The sequence below is a fragment of the Octopus sinensis genome, unplaced genomic scaffold (genome assembly GCF_006345805.1).
Source record: "Octopus sinensis unplaced genomic scaffold, ASM634580v1 Contig19113, whole genome shotgun sequence".
Classification (NCBI taxonomy): Eukaryota; Metazoa; Mollusca; class Cephalopoda; order Octopoda; family Octopodidae; genus Octopus; species Octopus sinensis.
In genome coordinates this window covers 43,880-71,614 of record NW_021836179.1, presented here as the reverse complement: position 1 = coordinate 71,614, position 27,735 = coordinate 43,880, and the positions used below count along the sequence as shown (strand labels likewise).

Here is a 27,735-nt window from a genome sequence, read left to right as displayed (position 1 = left end):
AAATGTAAAAATTTGTAAACTACAACTACTCTTTAACATTGTGTAACATTACTCATGCATGCACATATATACATATCTCTATCTACGTATATATATATTGTCAATAAAAATAAAAAAAGGGGGTAGAATAAATTAATTTCTAAAAAGCTCGGTGTGATATGCATTGTCTGGGAGACATTTTCTTGCAGTTGAAGAAATAGCCAAATTTTTGGCTGCTATTTCTAAAAAGCTCGGTGTGTTGTAAAGTAAATTATTTTACTTTACCCTATTTTTATAAATTTTTTATAAAATACCTATATATATATATATATGATGAGTTCAGCTTAGGCGGAGAATATTATTTTGATTTTTGGGGGCTTCATTTTTGAGAACTCCCTGAAAAGATGTGGTTAGGGTCACAGAACAATGATATAAACAGTTTTGCAATTTCAATTTTGGTAACTCCCCAAACCGAAAGGATCCCGCATTTCTGTAGTTATGCCCTAAATTTACTCACAAAATATACATTATTAAACGAATAAAGGACTCAAAAGAAAATTACACAAATCGGGTGTCAAAAGGGGAAATATCGTTTACCAAAAGGAAAGCCGTTGTGAGGGAGGTCTTCCTGCTTGTCTTCAGGAATACTTAAAAAGCTGACAAATGCCTGTAGATATAGACTAGCCTCCTATGGTTCTGTTTCTTGTCTTAGATATCACACACCTCCGTTAACAAGTGTGCAACAAATGCTATGTAGATATATTTTTTCACTTACCATTAGAATACTTGTTGATCTGACCAGGATCCTTTCTTGAAATCCACTTTGTTTTTCCCACCATGGATAGTAGAAATGCGCACAATATTTGCTACAAAGGGGCATACAAACAATTCGTGCTTTCGATCTAAGGTCCAAATGAAATATGAAGAAGGGCGAGCAAAGTTCCTCGATTCAAAGCTTTTTGCCCCCTTTCCTGTAAAATAGGGATCAACCAACTAAAGCTGTGATCAAGAGAAATATTAAATCACAAATCATGTAAGTCGCTTCGTGTTATTCATAGAGATCAACGTTCACCTGAACACGAGGTATTACTACATCTGATCTAATTAGATTCGTCTTAATTAGAAGCACGTGTAGAAGCTGTTGATAATTATTCCCGCGGTTGAACGACACCGGTGTCATATATTAAAAGTCCCCAATATAACACGAAGAGACGTTAAAATTATATTAATTCACACCTTTAATTGCATCTCAGCCAAGGTAAATGATAAAAACCGCATCCAGCTAAATAGTAATTACGTCTCAACAAGAGTGTCTGCGCATGGTCACTGAACCTGCTAAAAATAGCAGCCAAATATTTCTGACATCATTACATCTTAGCATTAGAATGCATATAATCGTATGTTTGTTCATTAAACGGACATATGATTAGAAACACAGCAGGTGCTGTTCCCTACGCCTTTATCAGGGGTCGCCAAACTTTTTCCACCATCGACCCTCAACTATAGCGAAGATCGAAACGGAGCCCTTCCCGGCTTTCAAATTCCTTTTTGTTTTTTTTTCTCTCCGGAATCCCATGTTTTTAGGCCATGGAAATTTCGATTCTGGAAAAGATTCTTTCAACAATCCCAACATCAAAATTTCAGTCCCATATCCCTTTCCTTCGTTTTTTTACTTTTCCCTGAAATAAAGGGGGAAGGGTTCCGTTTACGGCGTGGGGAAAGACAATGGACCGCACCCTCTTTCCGATGTTTTTTGGGTTTTGTTTTTACAGGAACCCACGATATCGAGTTCGTTGATTCCAAATCTGCATTAAAAAATTTTTAATCTCCCAAAGAAATTTCTTAAATTTTCAACCGAAAACAAAATTTTTCTGGTGAAATTTGTAGAAAAATAAGGAGATTACGATTCTGAAAAAAACAAAAAAAAACTGTAAATTCTAATTTTTCAAAATATACAAAACAAAAACAAAAACCCCACCTCCTCCCCTGACCCATAATAAGAAATGAAATGAAAGTGTTTTCTTCTATTAATGTTTCAGGCATGCATAAAATTATAAAATAGAAGCTGGACAACGTGAGAGTCGGGTGGGGTGCAGGAGGTGATGCAGGCTGTGATAGGAATGGTGAGGAGAATAAGGGGAGGTAGAGAGGGGAGCTGGATGAAGAGCCTGCTTTTCCCATTCAATTCCAATATTAACAACCGCATGATTTTCACTAAGAGAAAAAAGACAAAACTTGGATTTTTGGGGTGGAATCAAGTACCCTGACCTAATAAGATGCTTCACGTCCCTTATATTGGTTTGGAAAACAAGAGGATAGGGTCACCCCTTCCCATTTCGGAATCATTGGATATTTTTGTGGGTTTTTTTTTCTTGAATGAATTCCTGTGACCTAATATGCTACAAAACTCTTTTTGGGGTCCGTAAAACGGGGTGGAGTGAGGTGGAAGCCTCAGAAATCTCACCCAACCCTCTCTGATCTTTTCACCTGCATAAAAAAAAGGGGGGAACTTACCCAGATTTTTGTTAACCAAAATAAGGGATTTGCAGCATATTTGGAGGTATTTATTTTATCACAGCAGCTGGTTGCACGCCACAAGGTTAGATAGAACCTACTGAAGCAATCCAGCATCCTCACAGAATTACTACAGGTGACAGCGAGGCTAAGGTGTTAAGAAAAACCATGCACCCACAAGGGCATCGCCTGCCAATGTTGACAAGAACTTCATGGATAATGGCCTAGTCCCTCTGAATGTCTCAAACACCACAAGGTGGAAGAGATAGTTCACTGTCAGGTCCCGATACCTCAGGGTTTTCTTCCATTCGGCTACGGAAGCAGTGACCCTGCCATTAACTGCAGCATCCAGGATGTGAGAAGGAGCAAAGGAGTAGCAGAGTGTGGCATCCCAAATGAGGCACCTTACCTCTAACCCAGGCACAGATGACAAGACCATCTCGTCTATTTCTACCACTTGTGAGAAACATTTTCAGGATGAGGGGACAGGAGTTTCGGCTAATTCACACATCTTTATTTCCTCAAACGTTTTCACAAAATCTGTGAATTGCCCAACCCTACTCCAGGTTGTGTTTTACCCCAACAAATTCCTATATAATTGTTATCTATACAATTTGAAGCATTTAATAAAAAAATTGTGTGGTAAGTAGCTTGCTTATCAATCACATGGTTCCCCGGTTCAGTTCCACTGCTTGGCACCTTGGGTAAGCTTCTACTATAGCCTCGGGCCAGCCGAAGCCTTGTCTGTGGATTTGGATGACGGAAACTGTAAGAAGCCCGCTGTATATAGATATATACAGTTTTTAAGGTCTACCCCTAAATTTGATAATGAAACCTATAGTAACACCTGGACTGAACGCCACTACATCATACCAAACACCTTGGACTTTCCATCTTGGGTAAGAATGCAATACTGCAACGGTTTAGGGTTTCCAGGGCCCTCAGCTTTTCAATATCTCGACACAAAACCAGAAAGATTTATTAAGCTTAGGGTTGGATGTGCTCTAATGACGTATTCAACTTTTTATCTGAGATACTAAACGAACCCACAGCCTAGAGAAACACAAAGAAGAGCAGCTTTGTTCATCTAATTGCTTCATCAGAAGCAAATTGACACAGAGGAATAAGAAGCAAGCTGAAATAAACAAGCAAACAAAGATCAAAGCCCAGCATCAACAAACACCTTGGATGCAATTAATAAACGAGAAGCAATCAAACATACATATTTAGGTACATATAAAAACCAAGTCAGCAAGTTTCAGTGTTGAAGACATATTTATTTAACCACGTCACCTCCACACGATTTCACAATCTTCTTCATGGAAGATATATTTTCAGTATGCAAGAAATTGTGTCTTCCTAAAAACCCAGTTACTCTAAAAGATGTTCACCTGGATTTCTCCACCATCTGCTCTCATGATGCTGCACTGCCTCACAAGTTTCTCCTCTTTTAGATTTCAGCTTTAATATCAATGGGCCTCTCGTGTCTGCTACATTCTGCTACACACACAACTATATATATCTGCACATCACTGTTTCCACTCCTCACAATTGTCTAATCTAGTGCTTCCTAAAGTGGCAATATTTATGGTTATACAAATTATTTTCTACACACAATTCTAACAAATACCTGTGCCCAGCATAACTATGTGTATCCCAGGTAAGTGCTTACAAAAAGGGTTGGCATCATTAACAATACCTCAAAAAGGAACCCTGATGATTATGAATGTTACCAAGGGTTCATCAGTTACTGACAATGCCCACAAGGAGAAAGGGTTTTAAAATGTCTGTTGCTGTGTGCTGCAAAGACATTTGATAAATAATACAGTCAAATTCTTGTATGGATAGATACATGTCCAGTTAAGTAACGTTTCCTAGAGAATGATTTACCACAGAAATCACAGCGAAAAGGCCTCTATCCTGTATGAATACGTTTGTGAAAAGTTAATCGATAATTTCGAGAGAATGATTTACCACAGATATCACAGTGAAATGGTTTCTCTCCTGTATGAATACGTCTGTGTCTAGTTAAGGCACTTCTATCAGAGAATGTTTTCCCACAGACATCACACTGATATGGTTTCACTCCTGTATGAATACATATGTGTTTAGCTAAGTGATTGCTTCGAGAGAATGATTTATCACAGATATCACAGTGATAAGGCTTTTCTCCCGTATGAATTCGTTTGTGTCCAATTAAACTACTGCTTACAGAGAATGATTTCCCACAGACATCACAGTGAAATGGTTTTTCCCCTGTGTGAATGCGTTTGTGTGTAGTTAGGCTACTGTTTTTAGAGAATGATTTACCACAGATATCACAGTGATATGGTTTCTCCCCGGTATGAACACGTTTGTGATTAGTTAAGCCACCGCTTTGAGTGAAGGATTTACCACAAATATCACAGCGAAATGGCTTCTCTCCTGTATGAACACGTTTGTGTATAATTAAGGCACTTCTGTGAGAGAATGATGTACCACAAATATCACAGCGAGATGGCTTCTCTCCTGTATGAACACGTTTGTGTTTAGTTAAGTCATTGCTCTGAGTGAAGGATTTACCACAAATATCACAGCAAAATGGCTTCTCTCCTGTATGAACACGTTTGTGTATAATTAAGGCACTTCTGTGAGAGAATGATTTACCACAGACATCACAGTGATATGGTTTCTCTCCTGTATGAATACGTTTGTGAGGAGTTAAATGACAATTTTTAGAGAATGATTTACCACAAATATCACAATGGTATGGTTTCTCTCCTGTGTGAAGACGCTTGTGAGTAGTTAACACACAATTTTGAGAGAATGATTTACCACAGATATCACACTGAAATGGTTTTTCTCCTGTATGAACACGTTTGTGATTAGTTAAGCCACCACTTTGAGTGAAGGATTTACCACAAATATCACAGTGAAATGGCTTCTCTCCTGTATGAACACGTTTGTGATTAGTTAAGTTATTGCTTTGTGTGAAGGATTTACCACAAATATCACAGCGAAATGGCTTCTCTCTGGAATGAATACATTTGTGTTTAGTTAAGTCATAGCTTTGAGTGTATGATTTACCACAGATATCACAGTGATATGGTTTCTCCCCTGTATGAACACGTTTGTGAGAAGTTAAATGACAATTTTGAGAGAATGATTTACCACAGATATCACACTGGAACGGTTTTTCTCCTGTGTGAGTACGCTTGTGTCTATCTAAGAAATCATTTCTAGTGGTTGATTTACCACAGATATCATAATGATACAATGATTTTTGCATATTTGTCAGCATTTCTTTGAGGAATCAAAATAGACCCAATCCTTGGTCTTTCTCACCACGTTAAACTTTTACTCCTATCTTTATCCTTCTTTTTATAGTTTATTCCTTACAAATATTTCCACTGCAAACTTCACTGATATCTAAAGATGCTATAAATTTAGAAAGTCATCAAAGAGTAACGAGAATGCAAAGCATCAGCTAATGAAATAGAAAAATGTTGCTATTAATCTCAGTTCTGAACAAACATTTCATAGAATTTCTACCAAAGATTTATAGAAATAGGCTTAGATGCGTTCTGTGTAAACTTTTCCTCAAGACTTTAAAAGATGAAAAATGTTGAAGATGTATTCATTATAAAAGAAAATTTCTTTGATGCCATTGTCATCCGTAAATCTGAAATAATAAAGAAACAGAATTAGATAGAGAGGAGAGATCAAAAGAGAAATGTTACAATATTTCTTTATTAATTAACAAATGACATCATATAACATTGGGTGAAATGTAAGAATTTGTAAACTACAACTACTCTTTAACATTGTGTAACATTACTCATGCACGCACATATATACATATCTCTATCTATCTATCTCTCTCTCTCTATATATATATATATATATATATATGATGAGTTCAGGTTAGGCGGGGAATAATATTTTGATTTTTGGGGGCTTCATTTTTGAGAACTCCCTGAAAAGATGTGGTTAGGGTCACAGAACAATGATATAAACATTTTTGCAATTTCAATTTTGGTAACTCCCCAAACCGAAAGGATCCCGCATTTCTGTAGTTATGCCCTAAATTTACTGACAAAATATACATTATTAAACGATTAAAGGACTCAAGAAAAAATTACACAAATCGGGTGTCAAAAGGGGAAATGGCGATCTTTCGTCTCTAGTAGACCTTTCCGTCGATTTCCGTAAAATTTTTTTTTTTCTTTTACATATGGGCTTGCGGGAACTTTTGAAGTAATGAGAGCGAAAGAGACTAAGAGAAAGCGATTGTATGACGAGGGAAGTTCTTTTGAAGTTACCGTGCATGGGAAGCATTGATGTACATGTGTGTGTGTGTGTGTGTATGTGTTTGATGGGGTGTGGGAGACAGACATTATGTTGTGTAAGTGAAGTGCTTCTGTTAGTGTGTGTGAAGAGACAGAGTAATGTGTGAAAGAAAGAGATAACTGAAATTTTTTATTCGGTGTATGTGTATATGCATGTATGTGTGTGTGTATGTATGTGTGTGTATATGCATGTATATTACTTCAAAAGTTCCCGCAAGCCCATGTGTAAAAAAAAAGATTTTTTTACAGAAATCGACGAAAAGGTCTACTAGAGATGAGAGATCGCCAAAAAAATGTTTTTCAATGCTTCTAATTGTTTTCTAACGAAAAAAAAAAAGCATTTGTCTTTAAAATAATATACACCGTATATCGTTGGAAAATATTTCCTAAGCTCCAGTAGGGGCTCGCTATTAAGTTAGTTTTTGCAGTGTTGCGCCAATCAGCTCATTTGCATACGCAAGTCGCTGTAGAATCGACAACCTACGACTCGCAAGCGCGGATGCGCATCTGCGCGCACCGGGCCCAGTCTCCAAGACTAGTACCAAGATACGGTTAGGGTCACAGAACAATGATATAAACATTTTTGCAATTTCAATTTTGGTAACTCCCCAAACCGAAAGGATCCCGCATTTCTGTAGTTATGCCCTAAATTTACTGGCAAAATATACATTATTAAACGATTAAAGGACTCAAAAGAAAATTACACAAATCGGGTGTCAAAAGGGGAAATATCGTTTACCAAAAGGAAAGCCGTTGTGAGGGAGGTCTTCCTGCTTGTCTTTAGGAATACTTAAAAAGCTGACAAATGTCTGTAGATATAGACTAACCTCCTATGGTTCTGTTTCTTGTCTTAGATATCACACACCTCCGTTAACAAGTGTACAACAAATGCTATGTAGATATATTTTTTCACTTACCATTAGAATACTTGTTGATCTGACCAGGATCCTTTCTTGAAATCCAGTTTGTTTTTCCCACCATGGATAGTAGAAATGCGCACAATATTTGCTACAAAGGGGCATACAAACAATTCGTGCTTTCGATCTAAGGTACAAATGAAATATGAAGAAGGGCGAGCAAAGTTCCTCGATTCAAAGTTTTTTGCCCCCTTTCCTGTAAAATAGGGATCAACCAACTAAAGCTGTGATCAAGAGAAATATTAAATCACAAATCATGTAAGTCGCTTCGTGTTATTCATAGAGATCAACGTTCACCTGAACACGAGGTATTACTACATCTGATATAATTAGATTCGTCTTAATTAGAAGCACGTGTAGAAGCTGTTGATAATTATTCCCGCGGTTGAACGACACCGGTGACATATATTAAAAGTCCCCAATATAACACGAAGAGACGTTAAAATTATATTAATTCACACCTTTAATTGCATCTCAGCCAAGGTAAATGATAAAAACCGCATCCAGCTAAATAGTAATTACGTCTCAACAAGAGTGTCTGCGCATGGTCACTGAACCTGCTAAAAATAGCAGCCAAATATTTCTGACATAATTACATCTTAGCATTAGAATGCATATAATCGTATGTTTGTTCATTAAACGGACATATGATTAGAAACACAGCAGGTGCTGTTCCCTACGTCTTTATCAGGGGTCGCCAAACTTTTTCCACCATCGACCCTCAACTATAGCAAAGATCGACGCGGAGCCCTTCCCGGTTTTCAAATTCCTTTTTGTTTTTCTTTTCTCCGGAATCCCATGTTTTTAGGCCATGGAAATTTCGATTCTGGAAAAGATTCTTTCAACAATCCCAACATCAAAATTTCAGTCCCATATCCCTTTCCTTCGTTCTTTTACTTTTCCCTGAAATAAAGGGGGAAGAGTTCCGTTTACGGCGTGGGGAAAGACAATGGACCGCACCCTCTTTCTGATGTTTTTTGGGTTTTGTTTTTACAGGAACCCACGATATCGAGTGCGGAGATTCCAAATCTGCAAAAACAATCTGCATTAAAAATTTTTTAATCTCCAACGCAATTTCTTAAATTTTCTACTAAGAACAAAATTTTTCTGGTGAAATTTGTAGAAAAATAAGGAGATTACGATTCTGAAAAAAACAAAAAAAAAATGTAAATTCTAATTTTTCAAAATATACAAAACAAAAACAAAAACCCCACCTCCTCCCCCGACCCATAGCAAGAAATGAAATGAAAGTGTTTTCTTCTATTAATGTTTCAGGCATGCATAAAATTATAAAATAGAAGCTGGACAACGTGAGAGTCGGGTGGGGTGCAGGAGGTGATGCAGGCTGTGATGGGAATGGTGAGGAGAATAAGGGGAGGTAGAGAGGGGAGCTGGATGAAGAGCCTGCTTTTTCCATTCAATTCCAATATTAACAACCGCATGATTTTCACTAAGAGAAAAAAGACAAAACTTGGATTTTTGGGGTGGAATCAAGTACCCTGACCTAATAAGATGCTTCACGTCCCTTATATTGGTTTGGAAAACAAGAGGATAGGGTCACCCCTTCCCATTTCGGAATCATTGGATATTTTTGTGGGGTTTTTTTTCTTGAATGAATTCCTGTGACCTAATATGCTACAAAACTCTTTTTGGGGTCCGTAAAACGGGGTGGAGTGAGGTGGAAGCCTCAGAAATATTGCCCATAACCCCACTAATCTTTTCACCTGCATGAAAAAGTGGGGAAGGCCCCCAATTTTTTGTTAACTACAATAAGGGATTTGCAGCATATTAGGAGGTCAGGGTACTTGATTCCACGCAAAAAAATCCAATTTTTTTTCCTTACTGAAAACTTTGTGGATAAAAAGATCAATGGTAGTGGGGGTGAACATTCCAAGTCTTCCAGCTCCCTCCATCCCGTTTTTCCGACCCCAAAAAAAGGTTTTGTAGCATATTAGGTCAGAGGAATTAATTCAATGAAAAAAATAATTTTCCAACGATTCCAAGATGGGGGTGTCCTCCCACTTTTCCAAACCAAAATAAGGGATTTGCAGCATATTTGGAGGTATTTCTTTTATCACAGCAGCTGGTTGCACCCCACAAGGTTTGATAGAACCTACTGAAGCAATCCAGCATCCTCCCAGTATTACTACAGGTGACAGCGAGGCTCAGGTGTTAAGAAAAACCATGCACCCACACGGGCATCACCTGCCAATGTTGACAAGAACTTCATGGATAATGGCCTAGTCCCTCTGAATGTCTCAAACACCACAAGGTGGAAGTGATAGTTCACTGTCACGTCCCGATACCTCAGGGTTTTCTTCCATTTGGCTACGGAAGCAGTGACCCTGCCATTAACTGCAGCATCCAGGATGTGAGAAGGAGCAAAGGAGTAGCAGAGTGTGGCATCCCAAATGAGGCACCTTACCTCTAACCCAGGCACAGATGACAAGACCATCTGGTCTATTTCTACCACTTGTGAGAAACATTTTCAGGATGAGGGGACAGGAGTTTTGGCTAATTCACACATCTTTATTTCCTCATACGTTTTCACAAAGTCTCTGAATTGCCCACCCCTACTCCAGGTAGTGTTTACCCCCAGCAAATTCCTATATAATTATAATCTACACAATTTGAAGCATTTAAAAAGAAAATTGTGTGGTACGTAGCTTGCTTATCAATCACATGGTTCCCCGGTTCAGTTCCAATGCTTGGCACCTTGGGGAAGTTTCATCTACTATAGCCTCTGGCCAGCTGAAGCCTTGTGAGTGGATTTGGATGACGGAAACTGTAAGAAGCCCGCTGTATATAGATATATACAGCTTTTATGGTCTACCCCTAAATTTGGTAATGAAACCTATAGTAACACCTGGACTGAACGCCACTACATCGTACCAAACACCTTGGACTTTCCATCTTGGGTAAGAATCCAATACTGCAACGGTTTAGGGTTTCCAGGGCCCACAGCTTTTCAATATCTCGACACAAAACCAGAAAGATTTATTAAGCGTAGGGTTGGATGTGCTCTAACGATGTATTCAACTTTATATCTGAGATACTAAACGAACCCACAGCCTAGAGAAACACAAAGAAGAGCAGCTTTGTTCATCTAATTGCTTCATCAGAAGCAAATTGACACAGAGGAATAAGAAGCAAGCTGAAATAAACAAGCAAACAAAGATCAAAGCCCAGCATCAACAAAGACCTTGGATGCAATTAATAAACGAGAAGCAATCAAACATACATATTTAGGTACATATAAAAACCAAGTCAGCAAGTTTCAGTGTTGAAGACATATTTATTTAACCACGTCACCTCCACACGATTTCACAATCTTCTTCATGGAGTATATATTTTCAGTATGCAAGAAATTGTGTCTTGCTAAAAACCCAGTTACTCTAAAAGATGTTCACCTGGATTTCTCCACCATCTGCTCTCATGATGCTGCACTGCCTCACACGTTTCTCCTCTTTTAGATTTCAGCTTTAATATCAATGGGCCTCTTGTGTCTGCTACACACACAACTATATTTATCTGCACATCACTGTTTCCACTCCTCACAATTGTCTAATCTAGTGCTTCCTAAAGTGGCAATATTTATGGTTATACAAATTATTTTCTACACACAATTCTAACAAATACCTGTGCCCAGCAAAACTACGTGTATCCCAGGTAAGTGCTTACAAAAAGGGTTGGCATGATTATGAATGTTACCAAGGGTTCATCACTTACTGACAATGCCCACAAGGAGAAAGGGTTTTAAAATGTCTGTTGCTGTGTGCTGTAAAGACATTTCATAAATAATACAGTCAAATTCTTGTATGGATAGATACGTGTGCAATTAAGTAACGTTTCTCAGAGAATGATTTACCACAGAAATCACAGCAAAAAGGCCTCTATTCTGTATGAATACGTTTGTGAGAAGTTAAACGACAATTTTGAGAGAATGATTTACCACAGACATCACAGCAAAATGGCTTTTCCCCTGTATGAATACGTTTGTGAGAAGTTAATTGACAATTTTGTGAGAATGATTTACCACAGATATCACAGTGATACGGCTTTTCTCCTGTATGAATACGCCTGTGTTTATTTAAAGTATCACTTTGAGAGAATGATTCACCACAGATATCACAGTGGTATGGTTTCTCTCCTGTATGAACCCGTTTGTGAGAAGTTAAATGATAATTTTGAGAGAATGATTTACCACAGATATCACAGTGAAATGGTTTCTCTCCTGTGTGAATACGTCTGTGTTTAGTTAAGTGATTGCTTTGAGAGAATGATTCACCACAGATATCACAGTGGTATGGTTTCTCTCCTGTATGAATGCGTTTGTGATAAGTTAATTGACAATTTTGAGAGAATGATTTACTACAGATATCACAGTGGTATGGTTTCTCTCCTGTATGAACAAGTTTGTGATTAGTTAAGTGATTGCTTCGAGAGAATGATTTACCACAGACATCACAGCAAAATGGCTTTTCCCCTGTATGAATACGTTTGTGAGAAGTTAATTGACAATTTTGTGAGAATGATTTACCACAGATATCACAGTGATACGGCTTTTCTCCTGTATGAATACGCCTGTGTTTATTTAAAGTATCACTTTGAGAGAATGATTCACCACAGATATCACAGTGGTATGGTTTCTCTCCTGTATGAACCCGTTTGTGAGAAGTTAAATGATAATTTTGAGAGAATGATTTACCACAGATATCACAGTGAAATGGTTTCTCTCCTGTGTGAATACGTCTGTGTTTAGTTAAGTGATTGCTTTGAGAGAATGATTCACCACAGATATCACAGTGGTATGGTTTCTCTCCTGTATGAATGCGTTTGTGATAAGTTAATTGACAATTTTGAGAGAATGATTTACCACAGATATCACAGTGGTATGGTTTCTCTCCTGTATGAACAAGTTTGTGATTAGTTAAGTGATTGCTTCGAGAGAATGATTTACCACAGATATCACAGTGAAACGGATTCTCTCCTGTGTGAATACGTCTGTGTATATTTAAGTCACCACTTGCAATGAATGATTTGCCACAAACATCACAGCGAAATGGTTTCCCCCTGTATGAACACGTTTATGTACAATTAAGGCACTTTTGTCAGAGAATGATTTACCACAGACATCACAGGGAAATGGTTTTTCTCCTGTGTGAATACGCCTGTGTCTAGTTAAACTATTACTCTGAGTGAAGGATTTACCACAGATATCACAGTGAAATTGCTTCTCTCCTGTATGAACACGTATGTGTTTAGTTAAGTCATTGCTTTTAGTGAAGGATTTACCACAAATATCACAGCGAAATGGCTTCTCTCCTGTATGAACAAGTTTGTGTTTAGTTAAGGCACTTCTGTGAGAGAATGATTTACCACAAATATCACAGTGATATGGTTTCTCTCCTGTATGAACAAGTTTGTGTATAGTTAAGTTATTGCTTTGAGTGAAAGATTTACCACAAATATCACAGTGATATGGTTTCTCTCCTGTGTGAGTACGCTTGTGTCTATCTAAGGCAGCACTTCTAGTGGTTGATTTACCACAGATATCACAACGATACAATGATTTTCGAGTATTTTTCAGCATTTCTTTGAGGAATCAAAATAGACCCAATCCTTGGCCTTTCTCACCACATTAAACTTTTACTCCTATCTTTATCCTTCTTTTTATAGTTTATTCCTTACAAATGTTTCCACTGCAAACTTCACTGATATCTAAAGATGCTATAAATTTAGAAAGTCATCAAAGAGTAACGAGAATGCAAAGCATCAGCTAATGAAATAGAAAAATGTTGCTATTAATCTCAGTTCAGAGCAAACATTTCATTGAAGTTCTACCAAAGATTTATAGAAATAGGCTTCAATGCGTTCTGTGTAAACTTTTCCTCAAGACTTTAAAACATGAAAAATGTTGAAATTGTATTCATTATAAAAGAAAATTTCTTTGATGCCAATGTCATCCGTAAATCTGAAATAATAAAGAAACAGAATTAGATAGAGAGGAGAGATCAAAAGAGAAATGTTACAATATTTCTTTATTAATTAACAAATGACATCATATAACATTGGGTGAAATGTAAGAATTTGTAAACTACAACTACTCTTTAACATTGTGTAACATTACTCATGCATGCACATATATACATATCTATATCTATCTATATACACATATATATATAAATTTATATATGATGAGTTCAGGTTGGAAGGGAATAATATTTTGATTTTTGGGGGCTTCATTTTTGAGAACTCCCTGAAAAGATGTGGTTAGGGTCACAGAACAATGATATAAACATTTTTGCAATTTCAATTTTGGTAACTCCCCAAACCGAAAGGATCCCGCATTTCTGTAGTTATGCCCTAAATTTACTGACAAAATATACATTATTAAACGATTAAAGGACTCAAAACAAAATTACACAAATCGGGTGTCAAAAGGGGAAATGGCGATCTTTCGTCTCTAGTAGACCTTTCCGTCGATTTCCGTAAAATTTTTTTTTTTTTTTTACATATAGGCTTGCGGGAACTTTTGAAGTAATGAGAGCGAAAGAGACTAAGAGAAAGCGATTGTATGATGAGGGAAGTTCTTTTGAAGTTACCGTGCATGGCAAGCATTGATGTATATGTGTGTTTAATGTGGTGTGGGAGACAGGCAGTATGTTGTGTAAGTGAAGTGCTTCTGTTAGTGTGTGTGAAGTGACAGAGAGAGTAATGTGTGAAAGAGAGAGATAACTGAAATTTTTTACTCGGTGTATGTGTATATGTATGTATATTACTTCAAAAGTTCCCGCAAGCCCATGTGTAAAAAAAAAGATTTTTTTACAGAAATCGACAAAAGGTCTACTAGAGATGAAAGATCGCCAAAAAAATGTTTTTCAATGCTTCTAATTGTTTTCTAACGAAAAAAAAAAACGCATTTGTCTTTAAAATAATATACACCGTATATCGTTGGAAAATATTTCCTAAGCTCCAGTAGGGGCTCGCTATTAAGTTAGTTTTTGCAGTGTTGCGCCAATCAGCTCATTTGCATACGCAAGTCGCTGTAGAATCGACAACCTACGACTCGCAAGCGCGGATGCGCATCTGCGCGCACCGGGTCCAGTCTCCAAGACTAGTACCGAGATACGGTTAGGGTCACAGAACAATGATATAAACATTTTTGCAATTTCAATTTTGGTAACTCCCCAAACCGAAAGGATCCCGCATTTCTGTAGTTATGCCCTAAATTTACTCACAAAATATACATTATTAAACGATTAAAGGACTCAAAAGAAAATCGGGTGTCAAAAGGGGAAATATCGTTTACCAAAAGGAAAGCCGTTGTGAGGGAGGTCTTCCTGCTTGTCTTCAGGAATACTTAAAAAGCTGACAAATGTCTGTAGATATAGACTAACCTCCTATGGTTCAGTTTCTTGTCTTAGATATCACACACCTCCGTTAACAAGTGTACAACAAATGCTATGTAGATATATTTTTTCACTTACCATTAGAATACTTGTTGATCTGACCAGGATCCTTTCTTGAAATCCAGTTTGTTTTTCCCACCATGGATAGTAGAAATGCGCACAATATTTGCGACAAAGGGGCATACAAACAATTCGTGCTTTCGATCTAAGGTACAAATGAAATATGAAGAAGGGCGAGCAAAGTTCCTCGATTCAAAGTTTTTTGCCCCCTTTCCTGTAAAATAGGGATCAACCAACTAAAGCTGTGATCAAGAGAAATATTAAATCACAAATCATGTAAGTCGCTTCGTGTTATTCATAGAGATCAACGTTCACCTGAACACGAGGTATTACTACATCTGATATAATTAGATTCGTCTTAATTAGAAGCACGTGTAGAAGCTGTTGATAATTATTCCCGCGGTTGAACGACACCGGTGACATATATTAAAAGTCCCCAATATAACACGAAGAGACGTTAAAATTATATTAATTCACACCTTTAATTGCATCTCACCCAAGGTAAATGATAAAAACCGCATCCAGCTAAATAGTAATTACGTCTCAACAAGAGTGTCTGCGCATGGTCACTGAACCTGCTAAAAATAGCAGCCAAATATTTCTGACATCATTACATCTTAGCATTAGAATGCATATAATCGTATGTTTGTTCATTAAACGGACATATGATTAGAAACACAGCAGGTGCTGTTCCCTACCCTTTAACAGGGGTCGACAAACTTTTTCCACCATCGACCCTCAACTATAGCAAAGATCGAAACGGAGCCCTTCCCGGCTTTCAAATTCCTTTTTGTTTTTCTTTTCTCCGGAATCCCATGTTTTTAGGCCATGGAAATTTCGATTCTGGAAAAGATTCTTTCAACAATCCCAACATCAAAATTTCAGTCCCATATCCCTTTCCTTCGTTCTTTTACTTTTCCCTGAAATAAAGGGGGAAGGGTTCCGTTTACGGCGTGGGGAAAGACAATGGACCGCACCCTCTTTCCGATGTTTTTTGGGTTTTGTTTTTACAGGAACCCACGATATCGAGTTCGTTGATTCCAAATCTGCAAAAACAATCTGCATTAAAAATTTTTTCATCTCCCAACGCAATTTCTTGAATTTTCTACCAAGAACAAAATTTTTCTGGTGAAATTTGTAGAAAAATAAGGAGATTACGATTCTGAAAAAAACAAAAAAAAATGTAAATTCTAATTTTTCAAAATATACAAAACAAAAACAAAAACCCCACCTCCTCCCCCGACCCATAACAAGAAATGAAATGAAAGTGTTTTCTTCTATTAATGTTTTATGCATTCATAAAATTACAAAATAGAAGCTGGACAAAGTGAGAGTCGGGTGGGGTGCAGGAGGTGATGGGAATGGTGAGGAGAATAAGGGGAGGTAGAGAGGGGAACTGGATGAAGAGCCTGCTTTTCCCATTCAATTCCAAGATTAACAACCGCATGATTTTCACTAAGAGAAAAAAGACAAAACTTGGATTTTTGGGGTGGAATCAAGTACCCTGACCTAATAAGATGCTCCACGTCCCTTATATTGGTTTGGAAAACAAGAAGATAGGGTCACCCCTTCCCATTTCGGAATCATTGGATATTTTTGTGGGGTTTTTTTTCTTGAATGAATTCCTGTGACCTAATATGCTACAAAACTCTTTTTGGGGTCCGTAAAACGGAGTGGAGTGAGGTGGAAGCCTCAGAAATCTCACCCAACCCTCTCTGATCTTTTCACCTGCATGAAAAAAAGGGGGGAACTTACCCAGATTTTTGTTAACCAAAATAAGGGATTTGCAGCATATTTGGAGGTATTTATTTTATCACAGCAGCTGGTTGCACGCCACAAGGTTTGATAGAACCTACTAAAGCAATCCAGCATCCTCCCAGTATTACTACAGGTGACAGCGAGGCTAAGGTGTTAAGAAAAACCATGCACCCACAAGGGCATCGCCTGCCAATGTTGACAAGAACTTCATGGATAATGGCCTAGTCCCTCTGAATGTCTCAAACACCACAAGGTGGAAGAGATAGTTCACTGTCAGGTCCCGATACCTCAGGGTTTTCTTCCATTCGGCTACGGAAGCAGTGACCCTGCCATTAACTGCAGCATCCAGGATGTGAGAAGGAGCAAAGGAGTAGCAGAGTGTGGCATCCCAAATGAGGCACCTTACCTCTAACCCAGGCACAGATGACAAGACCATCTCGTCTATTTCTACCACTTGTGAGAAACATTTTCAGGATGAGGGGACAGGAGTTTTGGCTAATTCACACATCTTTATTTCCTCATACGTTTTCACAAAATCTGTGAATTGCCCACCCCTACTCCAGGTTGTGTTTTACCCCAACAAATTCCTATATAATTGTTATCTACACAATTTGAAGCATTTAATAAAAAAATTGTGTGGTAAGTAGCTTGCTTATCAATCACATGGTTCCCCGGTTCAGTTCCACTGCTTGGCACCTTGGGTAAGCTTCTACTATAGCCTCGGGCCAGCCGAAGCCTTGTCTGTGGATTTGGATGACGGAAACTGTAAGAAGCCCGCTGTATATAGATATATACAGTTTTTAAGGTCTACCCCTAACTTTGATAATGAAACCTATAGTAACACCTGGACTGAACGCCACTACATCATACCAAACACCTTGGACTTTCCATCTTGGGTAAGAATCCAATACTGCAACGGTTTAGGGTTTCCAGGGCCCTCAGCTTTTCAATATCTCGACACAAAACCAGAAAGATTTATTAAGCTTAGGGTTGGATGTGCTCTAATGACGTATTCAACTTTTTATCTGAGATACTAAACGAACCCACAGCCTAGAGAAACACAAAGAAGAGCAGCTTTGTTCATCTAATTGCTTCATCAGAAGCAAATTGACACAGAGGAATAAGAAGCAAGCTGAAATAAACAAGCAAACAAAGATCAAAGCCCAGCATCAACAAAGACCTTGGATGCAATTAATAAACGAGAAGCAATCAAACATACATATTTAGGTACATATAAAAACCAAGTCAGCAAGTTTCAGTGTTGAAGACATATTTATTTAACCACGTCACCTCCACATGATTTCACAATCTTCTTCATGGAGTATATATTTTCAGTATGCAAGAAATTGTGTCTTGCTAAAAACCCAGTTACTCTAAAAGATGTTCACCTGGATTTCTCCACCATCTGCTCTCATGATGCTGCACTGCCTCACACGTTTCTCCTCTTTTAGATTTCAGCTTTAATATCAATGGGCCTCTCGTGTCTGCTACATTCTGCTACACACACAACTATATATATCTGCACATCACTGTTTCCACTCCTCACAATTGTCTAATCTAGTGCTTCCTAAAGTGGCAATATTTATGGTTATACAAATTATTTTCTACACACAATTCTAACAAATACCTGTGCCCAGCATAACTATGTGTATCCCAGGTAAGTGCTTACAAAAAGGGTTGGCATCATTAACAATACCTCAAAAAGGAACCCTGATGATTATGAATGTTACCAAGGGTTCATCAGTTACTGACAATGCCCACAAGGAGAAAGGGTTTTAAAATGTCTGTTGCTGTGTGCTGCAAAGGCATTTGATAAATAATACAGTCAAATTCTTGTATGGATAGATACATGTCCAGTTAAGTAACGTTTCCTAGAGAATGATTTACCACAGAAATCACAGCGAAAAGGCCTCTATCCTGTATGAATACGTTTGTGAGAAGTTAATCGATAATTTCGAGAGAATGATTTACCACAGATATCACAGTGAAATGGTTTCTCTCCTGTATGAATACGTCTGTGTCTAGTTAAGGCACTTCTATCAGAGAATGTTTTCCCACAGACATCACACTGATATGGTTTCACTCCTGTATGAATACATATGTGTTTAGCTAAGTGATTGCTTCGAGAGAATGATTTATCACAGATATCACAGTGATAAGGCTTTTCTCCTGTATGAATTCGTTTGTGTCCAATTAAACTACTGCTTACAGAGAATGATTTCCCACAGACATCACAGTGAAATGGTTTTTCCCCTGTGTGAATGCGTTTGTGTGTAGTTAGGCTACTGTTTTTAGAGAATGATTTACCACAGATATCACAGTGATATGGTTTCTCCCCGGTATGAACACGTTTGTGAGAAGTTAAGCCACCGCTTTGAGTGAAGGATTTACCACAAATATCACAGCGAAATGGCTTCTCTCCTGTATGAACACGTTTGTGTATAATTAAGGCACTTCTGTGAGAGAATGATGTACCACAAATATCACAGCGAGATGGCTTCTCTCCTGTATGAACACGTTTGTGTTTAGTTAAGTCATTGCCCTGAGTGAAGGATTTACCACAAATATCACAGCAAAATGGCTTCTCTCCTGTATGAACACGTTTGTGTATAATTAAGGCACTTCTGTGAGAGAATGATTTACCACAGACATCACAGTGATATGGTTTCTCTCCTGTATGAATACGTTTGTGAGGAGTTAAATGACAATTTTTAGAGAATGATTTACCACAAATATCACAGTGATATGGTTTCTCTCCTGTGTGAAGACGCTTGTGAGTAGTTAACACACAATTTTGAGAGAATGATTTACCACAGATATCACACTGAAACGGTTTTTCTCCTGTATGAACACGTTTGTGATTAGTTAAGCCACCGCTTTGAGTGAAGGATTTACCACAAATATCACAGTGAAATGGCTTCTCTCCTGTATGAACACGTTTGTGATTAGTTAAGTTATTGCTTTGTGTGAAGGATTTACCACAAATATCACAGCGAAATGGCTTCTCTCTGGAATGAATACATTTGTGTTTAGTTAAGTCATAGCTTTGAGTGTATGATTTACCACAGATATCACAGTGATATGGTTTTTCTCCTGTGTGAGTACGCTTGTGTCTATCTAAGAAATCACTTCTAGTGGTTGATTTACCATAGATATCACAACGATACAATGATCTTCGCATATTTTTCAGCATTTCTCTGAGGAATCAAAATAGACCCAATCCTTGGCCTTTCTCACCACGTTAAAATTTTACTCCTATCTTTATCCTTCTTTTTATAGTTTATTCCTTACAAATATTTCCACTGCAAACTTCACTGATATCTAAAGATGCTATAAATTTAGAAAGTCATCAAAGAGTAACGAGAATGCAAAGCATCAGCTAATGAAATAGAAAAATGTTGCTATTAATCTCAGTTCTGAGCAAACATTTCATAGAATTTCTACCAAAGATTTATAGAAATAGGCTTAGATGCGTTCTGTGTAAACTTTTCCTCAAGACTTTAAAAGATGAAAAATGTTGAAGATGTATTCATTATAAAAGAAAATTTCTTTGATGCCATGTCATCCGTAAATCTGAAATAATAAAGAAACAGAATTAGATAGAGAGGAGAGATCAAAAGAGAAATGTTACAATATTTCTTTATTAATTAACAAATGACATCATATAACATTGGGTGAAATGTAAAAATTTGTAAACTACAACTACTCTTTAACATTGTGTAACATTACTCATGCACGCACATATATACATATCTCTATCTATCTCTCTCTCTCTATATATATATATATGATGAGTTCAGGTTAGGCGGGGAATAATATTTTGATTTTTGGGGCTTCATTTTTGAGAACTCCCTGAAAAGATGTGGTTAGGGTCACAGAACAATGATATAAACATTTTTGCAATTTCAATTTTGGTAACTCCCCAAACCGAAAGGATCCCGCATTTCTGTAGTTATGCCCTAAATTTACTCACAAAATATACATTATTAAACGATTAAAGGACTCAAGAGAAAATTACACAAATCGGGTGTCAAAAGGGGAAATGGCGATCTTTCGTCTCTAGTAGACCTTTCCGTCGATTTCCGTAAAATTTTTTTTTTCTTTTACATATGGGCTTGCGGGAACTTTTGAAGTAATGAGAGCGAAAGAGACTAAGAGAAAGCGATTGTATGACGAGGGAAGTTCTTTTGAAGTTACCGTGCATGGCAAGCATTGATGTATATGTATGTTTAATGTGGTGTGGGAGACAGGCAGTATGTTGTGTAAGTGAAGTGCTTCTGTTAGTGTGTGTGAAGAGACAGTGAGAGTAATGTGTGAAAGAGAGAGATAACTGAAATTTTTTACTCGGTGTATGTGTATATGTATGTATATTACTTCAAAAGTTCCCGCAAGCCCATGTGTAAAAAAAAAGATTTTTTTACAGAAATCGACGAAAAGGTCTACTAGAGATGAAAGATCGCCAAAAAAATGTTTTTCAATGCTTCTAATTGTTTTCTAACGAAAAAAAAAACGCATTTGTCTTTAAAATAATATACACCGTATATCGTTGGAAAATATTTCCTAAGCTCCAGTAGGGGCTCGCTATTAAGTTAGTTTTTGCAGTGTTGCGCCAATCAGCTCATTTGCATACGCAAGTCGCTGTAGAATCGACAACCTACGACTCGCAAGCGCGGATGCGCATCTGCGCGCACCGGGTCCAGTCTCCAAGACTAGTACCGAGATACGGTTAGGGTCACAGAACAATGATATAAACATTTTTGCAATTTCAATTTTGGTAACTCCCCAAACCGAAAGGATCCCGCATTTCTGTAGTTATGCCCTAAATTTACTCACAAAATATACATTATTAAACGATTAAAGGACTCAAAAGAAAATCGGGTGTCAAAAGGGGAAATATCGTTTACCAAAAGGAAAGCCGTTGTGAGGGAGGTCTTCCTGCTTGTCTTCAGGAATACTTAAAAAGCTGACAAATGTCTGTAGATATAGACTAACCTCCTATGGTTCAGTTTCTTGTCTTAGATATCACACACCTCCGTTAACAAGTGTACAACAAATGCTATGTAGATATATTTTTTCACTTACCATTAGAATACTTGTTGATCTGACCAGGATCCTTTCTTGAAATCCAGTTTGTTTTTCCCACCATGGATAGTAGAAATGCGCACAATATTTGCTACAAAGGGGCATACAAACAATTCGTGCTTTCGATCTAAGGTACAAATGAAATATGAAGAAGGGCGAGCAAAGTTCCTCGATTCAAAGTTTTTTGCCCCCTTTCCTGTAAAATAGGGATCAACCAACTAAAGCTGTGATCAAGAGAAATATTAAATCACAAATCATGTAAGTCGCTTCGTGTTATTCATAGAGATCAACGTTCACCTGAACACGAGGTATTACTACATCTGATATAATTAGATTCGTCTTAATTAGAAGCACGTGTAGAAGCTGTTGATAATTATTCCCGCGGTTGAACGACACCGGTGACATATATTAAGTCCCCAATATAACACGAAGAGACGTTAAAATTATATTAATTCACACCTTTAATTGCATCTCACCCAAGGTAAATGATAAAAACCGCATCCAGCTAAATAGTAATTACGTCTCAACAAGAGTGTCTGCGCATGGTCACTGAACCTGCTAAAAATAGCAGCCAAATATTTCTGACATCATTACATCTTAGCATTAGAATGCATATAATCGTATGTTTGTTCATTAAACGGACATATGATTAGAAACACAGCAGGTGCTGTTCCCTACCCTTTATCAGGGGTCGACAAACTTTTTCCACCATCGACCCTCAACTATAGCAAAGATCGAAACGGAGCCCTTCCCGGCTTTCAAATTCCTTTTTGTTTTTCTTTTCTCCGGAATCCCATGTTTTTAGGCCATGGAAATTTCGATTCTGGAAAAGATTCTTTCAACAATCCCAACATCAAAATTTCAGTCCCATATCCCTTTCCTTCGTTCTTTTACTTTTCCCTGAAATAAAGGGGGAAGGGTTCCGTTTACGGCGTGGGGAAAGACAATGGACCGCACCCTCTTTCCGATGTTTTTTGGGTTTTGTTTTTACAGGAACCCACGATATCGAGTTCGTTGATTCCAAATCTGCAAAAACAATCTGCATTAAAAATTTTTTCATCTCCCAACGCAATTTCTTGAATTTTCTACAAGAACAAAATTTTTCTGGTGAAATTTGTAGAAAAATAAGGAGATTACGATTCTGAAAAAAACAAAAAAAAATGTAAATTCTAATTTTTCAAAATATACAAAACAAAAACAAAAACCCCACCTCCTCCCCCGACCCATAACAAGAAATGAAATGAAAGTGTTTTCTTCTATTAATGTTTTATGCATTCATAAAATTACAAAATAGAAGCTGGACAAAGTGAGAGTCGGGTGGGGTGCAGGAGGTGATGGGAATGGTGAGGAGAATAAGGGGAGGTAGAGAGGGGAACTGGATGAAGAGCCTGCTTTTCCCATTCAATTCCAAGATTAACAACCGCATGATTTTCACTAAGAGAAAAAAGACAAAACTTGGATTTTTGGGGTGGAATCAAGTACCCTGACCTAATAAGATGCTCCACGTCCCTTATATTGGTTTGGAAAACAAGAAGATAGGGTCACCCCTTCCCATTTCGGAATCATTGGATATTTTTGTGGGGTTTTTTTTCTTGAATGAATTCCTGTGACCTAATATGCTACAAAACTCTTTTTGGGGTCCGTAAAACGGAGTGGAGTGAGGTGGAAGCCTCAGAAATCTCACCCAACCCTCTCTGATCTTTTCACCTGCATGAAAAAAAGGGGGGAACTTACCCAGATTTTTGTTAACCAAAATAAGGGATTTGCAGCATATTTGGAGGTATTTATTTTATCACAGCAGCTGGTTGCACGCCACAAGGTTTGATAGAACCTACTAAAGCAATCCAGCATCCTCCCAGTATTACTACAGGTGACAGCGAGGCTAAGGTGTTAAGAAAAACCATGCACCCACAAGGGCATCGCCTGCCAATGTTGACAAGAACTTCATGGATAATGGCCTAGTCCCTCTGAATGTCTCAAACACCACAAGGTGGAAGAGATAGTTCACTGTCAGGTCCCGATACCTCAGGGTTTTCTTCCATTCGGCTACGGAAGCAGTGACCCTGCCATTAACTGCAGCATCCAGGATGTGAGAAGGAGCAAAGGAGTAGCAGAGTGTGGCATCCCAAATGAGGCACCTTACCTCTAACCCAGGCACAGATGACAAGACCATCTCGTCTATTTCTACCACTTGTGAGAAACATTTTCAGGATGAGGGGACAGGAGTTTTGGCTAATTCACACATCTTTATTTCCTCATACGTTTTCACAAAATCTGTGAATTGCCCACCCCTACTCCAGGTTGTGTTTTACCCCAACAAATTCCTATATAATTGTTATCTACACAATTTGAAGCATTTAATAAAAAAATTGTGTGGTAAGTAGCTTGCTTATCAATCACATGGTTCCCCGGTTCAGTTCCACTGCTTGGCACCTTGGGTAAGCTTCTACTATAGCCTCGGGCCAGCCGAAGCCTTGTCTGTGGATTTGGATGACGGAAACTGTAAGAAGCCCGCTGTATATAGATATATACAGTTTTTAAGGTCTACCCCTAACTTTGATAATGAAACCTATAGTAACACCTGGACTGAACGCCACTACATCATACCAAACACCTTGGACTTTCCATCTTGGGTAAGAATCCAATACTGCAACGGTTTAGGGTTTCCAGGGCCCTCAGCTTTTCAATATCTCGACACAAAACCAGAAAGATTTATTAAGCTTAGGGTTGGATGTGCTCTAATGACGTATTCAACTTTTTATCTGAGATACTAAACGAACCCACAGCCTAGAGAAACACAAAGAAGAGCAGCTTTGTTCATCTAATTGCTTCATCAGAAGCAAATTGACACAGAGGAATAAGAAGCAAGCTGAAATAAACAAGCAAACAAAGATCAAAGCCCAGCATCAACAAAGACCTTGGATGCAATTAATAAACGAGAAGCAATCAAACATACATATTTAGGTACATATAAAAACCAAGTCAGCAAGTTTCAGTGTTGAAGACATATTTATTTAACCACGTCACCTCCACACGATTTCACAATCTTCTTCATGGAGTATATATTTTCAGTATGCAAGAAATTGTGTCTTGCTAAAAACCCAGTTACTCTAAAAGATGTTCACCTGGATTTCTCCACCATCTGCTCTCATGATGCTGCACTGCCTCACACGTTTCTCCTCTTTTAGATTTCAGCTTTAATATCAATGGGCCTCTCGTGTCTGCTACATTCTGCTACACACACAACTATATATATCTGCACATCACTGTTTCCACTCCTCACAATTGTCTAATCTAGTGCTTCCTAAAGTGGCAATATTTATGGTTATACAAATTATTTTCTACACACAATTCTAACAAATACCTGTGCCCAGCATAACTATGTGTATCCCAGGTAAGTGCTTACAAAAAGGGTTGGCATCATTAACAATACCTCAAAAAGGAACCCTGATGATTATGAATGTTACCAAGGGTTCATCAGTTACTGACAATGCCCACAAGGAGAAAGGGTTTTAAAATGTCTGTTGCTGTGTGCTGCAAAGGCATTTGATAAATAATACAGTCAAATTCTTGTATGGATAGATACATGTCCAGTTAAGTAACGTTTCCTAGAGAATGATTTACCACAGAAATCACAGCGAAAAGGCCTCTATCCTGTATGAATACGTTTGTGAGAAGTTAATCGATAATTTCGAGAGAATGATTTACCACAGATATCACAGTGAAATGGTTTCTCTCCTGTATGAATACGTCTGTGTCTAGTTAAGGCACTTCTATCAGAGAATGTTTTCCCACAGACATCACACTGATATGGTTTCACTCCTGTATGAATACATATGTGTTTAGCTAAGTGATTGCTTCGAGAGAATGATTTATCACAGATATCACAGTGATAAGGCTTTTCTCCTGTATGAATTCGTTTGTGTCCAATTAAACTACTGCTTACAGAGAATGATTTCCCACAGACATCACAGTGAAATGGTTTTTCCCCTGTGTGAATGCGTTTGTGTGTAGTTAGGCTACTGTTTTTAGAGAATGATTTACCACAGATATCACAGTGATATGGTTTCTCCCCGGTATGAACACGTTTGTGAGAAGTTAAGCCACCGCTTTGAGTGAAGGATTTACCACAAATATCACAGCGAAATGGCTTCTCTCCTGTATGAACACGTTTGTGTATAATTAAGGCACTTCTGTGAGAGAATGATGTACCACAAATATCACAGCGAGATGGCTTCTCTCCTGTATGAACACGTTTGTGTTTAGTTAAGTCATTGCCCTGAGTGAAGGATTTACCACAAATATCACAGCAAAATGGCTTCTCTCCTGTATGAACACGTTTGTGTATAATTAAGGCACTTCTGTGAGAGAATGATTTACCACAGACATCACAGTGATATGGTTTCTCTCCTGTATGAATACGTTTGTGAGGAGTTAAATGACAATTTTTAGAGAATGATTTACCACAAATATCACAGTGATATGGTTTCTCTCCTGTGTGAAGACGCTTGTGAGTAGTTAACACACAATTTTGAGAGAATGATTTACCACAGATATCACACTGAAACGGTTTTTCTCCTGTATGAACACGTTTGTGATTAGTTAAGCCACCGCTTTGAGTGAAGGATTTACCACAAATATCACAGTGAAATGGCTTCTCTCCTGTATGAACACGTTTGTGATTAGTTAAGTTATTGCTTTGTGTGAAGGATTTACCACAAATATCACAGCGAAATGGCTTCTCTCTGGAATGAATACATTTGTGTTTAGTTAAGTCATAGCTTTGAGTGTATGATTTACCACAGATATCACAGTGATATGGTTTTTCTCCTGTGTGAGTACGCTTGTGTCTATCTAAGAAATCACTTCTAGTGGTTGATTTACCACAGATATCACAACGATACAATGATTTTCGCATATTTTTCAGCATTTCTCTGAGGAATCAAAATAGACCCAATCCTTGGCCTTTCTCACCACGTTAAACTTTTACTCCTATCTTTATCCTTCTTTTTATAGTTTATTCCTTACAAATATTTCCACTGCAAACTTCACTGATATCTAAAGATGCTATAAATTTAGAAAGTCATCAAAGAGTAACGAGAATGCAAAGCATCAGCTAATGAAATAGAAAAATGTTGCTATTAATCTCAGTTCTGAGCAAACATTTCATAGAATTTCTACCAAAGATTTATAGAAATAGGCTTAGATGCGTTCTGTGTAAACTTTTCCTCAAGACTTTAAAAGATGAAAAATGTTGAAGATGTATTCATTATAAAAGAAAATTTCTTTGATGCCATTGTCATCCGTAAATCTGAAATAATAAAGAAACAGAATTAGATAGAGAGGAGAGATCAAAAGAGAAATGTTACAATATTTCTTTATTAATTAACAAATGACATCATATAACATTGGGTGAAATGTAAAAATTTGTAAACTACAACTACTCTTTAACATTGTGTAACATTACTCATGCACGCACATATATACATATCTCTATCTATCTCTCTCTCTCTATATATATATATATGATGAGTTCAGGTTAGGCGGGGAATAATATTTTGATTTTTGGGGCTTCATTTTTGAGAACTCCCTGAAAAGATGTGGTTAGGGTCACAGAACAATGATATAAACATTTTTGCAATTTCAATTTTGGTAACTCCCCAAACCGAAAGGATCCCGCATTTC

At 37.7% G+C, this 27,735-nt stretch overlaps 4 protein-coding genes across 4 annotated transcripts in view; all 4 read right to left on the bottom strand.

The window, feature by feature from the left end:
- The window catches only part of LOC115232010 (zinc finger protein 493-like), a 33,247-nt gene extending 25,021 nt beyond the window's left edge, over window positions 1-8,226 (bottom strand). Inside the window, exons 1-3 of the mRNA XM_036500198.1 lie at window positions 7,739-8,226; window positions 5,644-6,154; window positions 5,274-5,307 (exon numbers count right to left, since the gene is read on the bottom strand). Coding sequence (XP_036356091.1) covers window positions 5,274-5,307; window positions 5,644-5,773 — 164 coding nt within the window. The 5' untranslated portion in view covers window positions 5,774-6,154; window positions 7,739-8,226. The remainder of the gene's footprint in view (window positions 1-5,273; window positions 5,308-5,643; window positions 6,155-7,738) is intronic.
- Window positions 8,227-11,269: 3,043 nt separating this feature from the next.
- On the bottom strand, window positions 11,270-13,564 carry LOC115232007 (zinc finger protein 708-like). The gene is made up of 3 exons (XM_036500207.1): window positions 12,996-13,564; window positions 11,943-12,744; window positions 11,270-11,690 (listed from the first exon to the last, which is right to left on the bottom strand). Exons 1-3 carry the CDS (start codon window positions 13,329-13,331, stop codon window positions 11,632-11,634), a joined length of 1,197 nt encoding a protein of 398 aa, XP_036356100.1. The 5' UTR covers window positions 13,332-13,564; the 3' UTR covers window positions 11,270-11,631.
- Window positions 13,565-18,221: 4,657 nt separating this feature from the next.
- On the bottom strand, window positions 18,222-20,149 carry LOC115232006 (zinc finger protein 681-like). Its single transcript, XM_036500197.1, has 3 exons — window positions 20,136-20,149; window positions 19,747-19,805; window positions 18,222-19,326 (listed from the first exon to the last, which is right to left on the bottom strand). Exons 1-3 carry the CDS (start codon window positions 20,147-20,149, stop codon window positions 18,881-18,883), a joined length of 519 nt encoding a protein of 172 aa, XP_036356090.1. The 3' UTR covers window positions 18,222-18,880.
- A 4,891-nt stretch (window positions 20,150-25,040) lies between these two features.
- Window positions 25,041-26,669, bottom strand: LOC115232005 (zinc finger protein 681-like; the record flags this gene model as incomplete). Its single annotated transcript, XM_036500196.1, has 3 exons — window positions 25,041-26,145; window positions 26,566-26,624; window positions 26,662-26,669. Coding segments are annotated over 3 exons (513 nt in total), but the record flags the coding sequence as incomplete, so codon positions are not given.
- Between the last annotated feature and the right edge of the window lie 1,066 nt (window positions 26,670-27,735).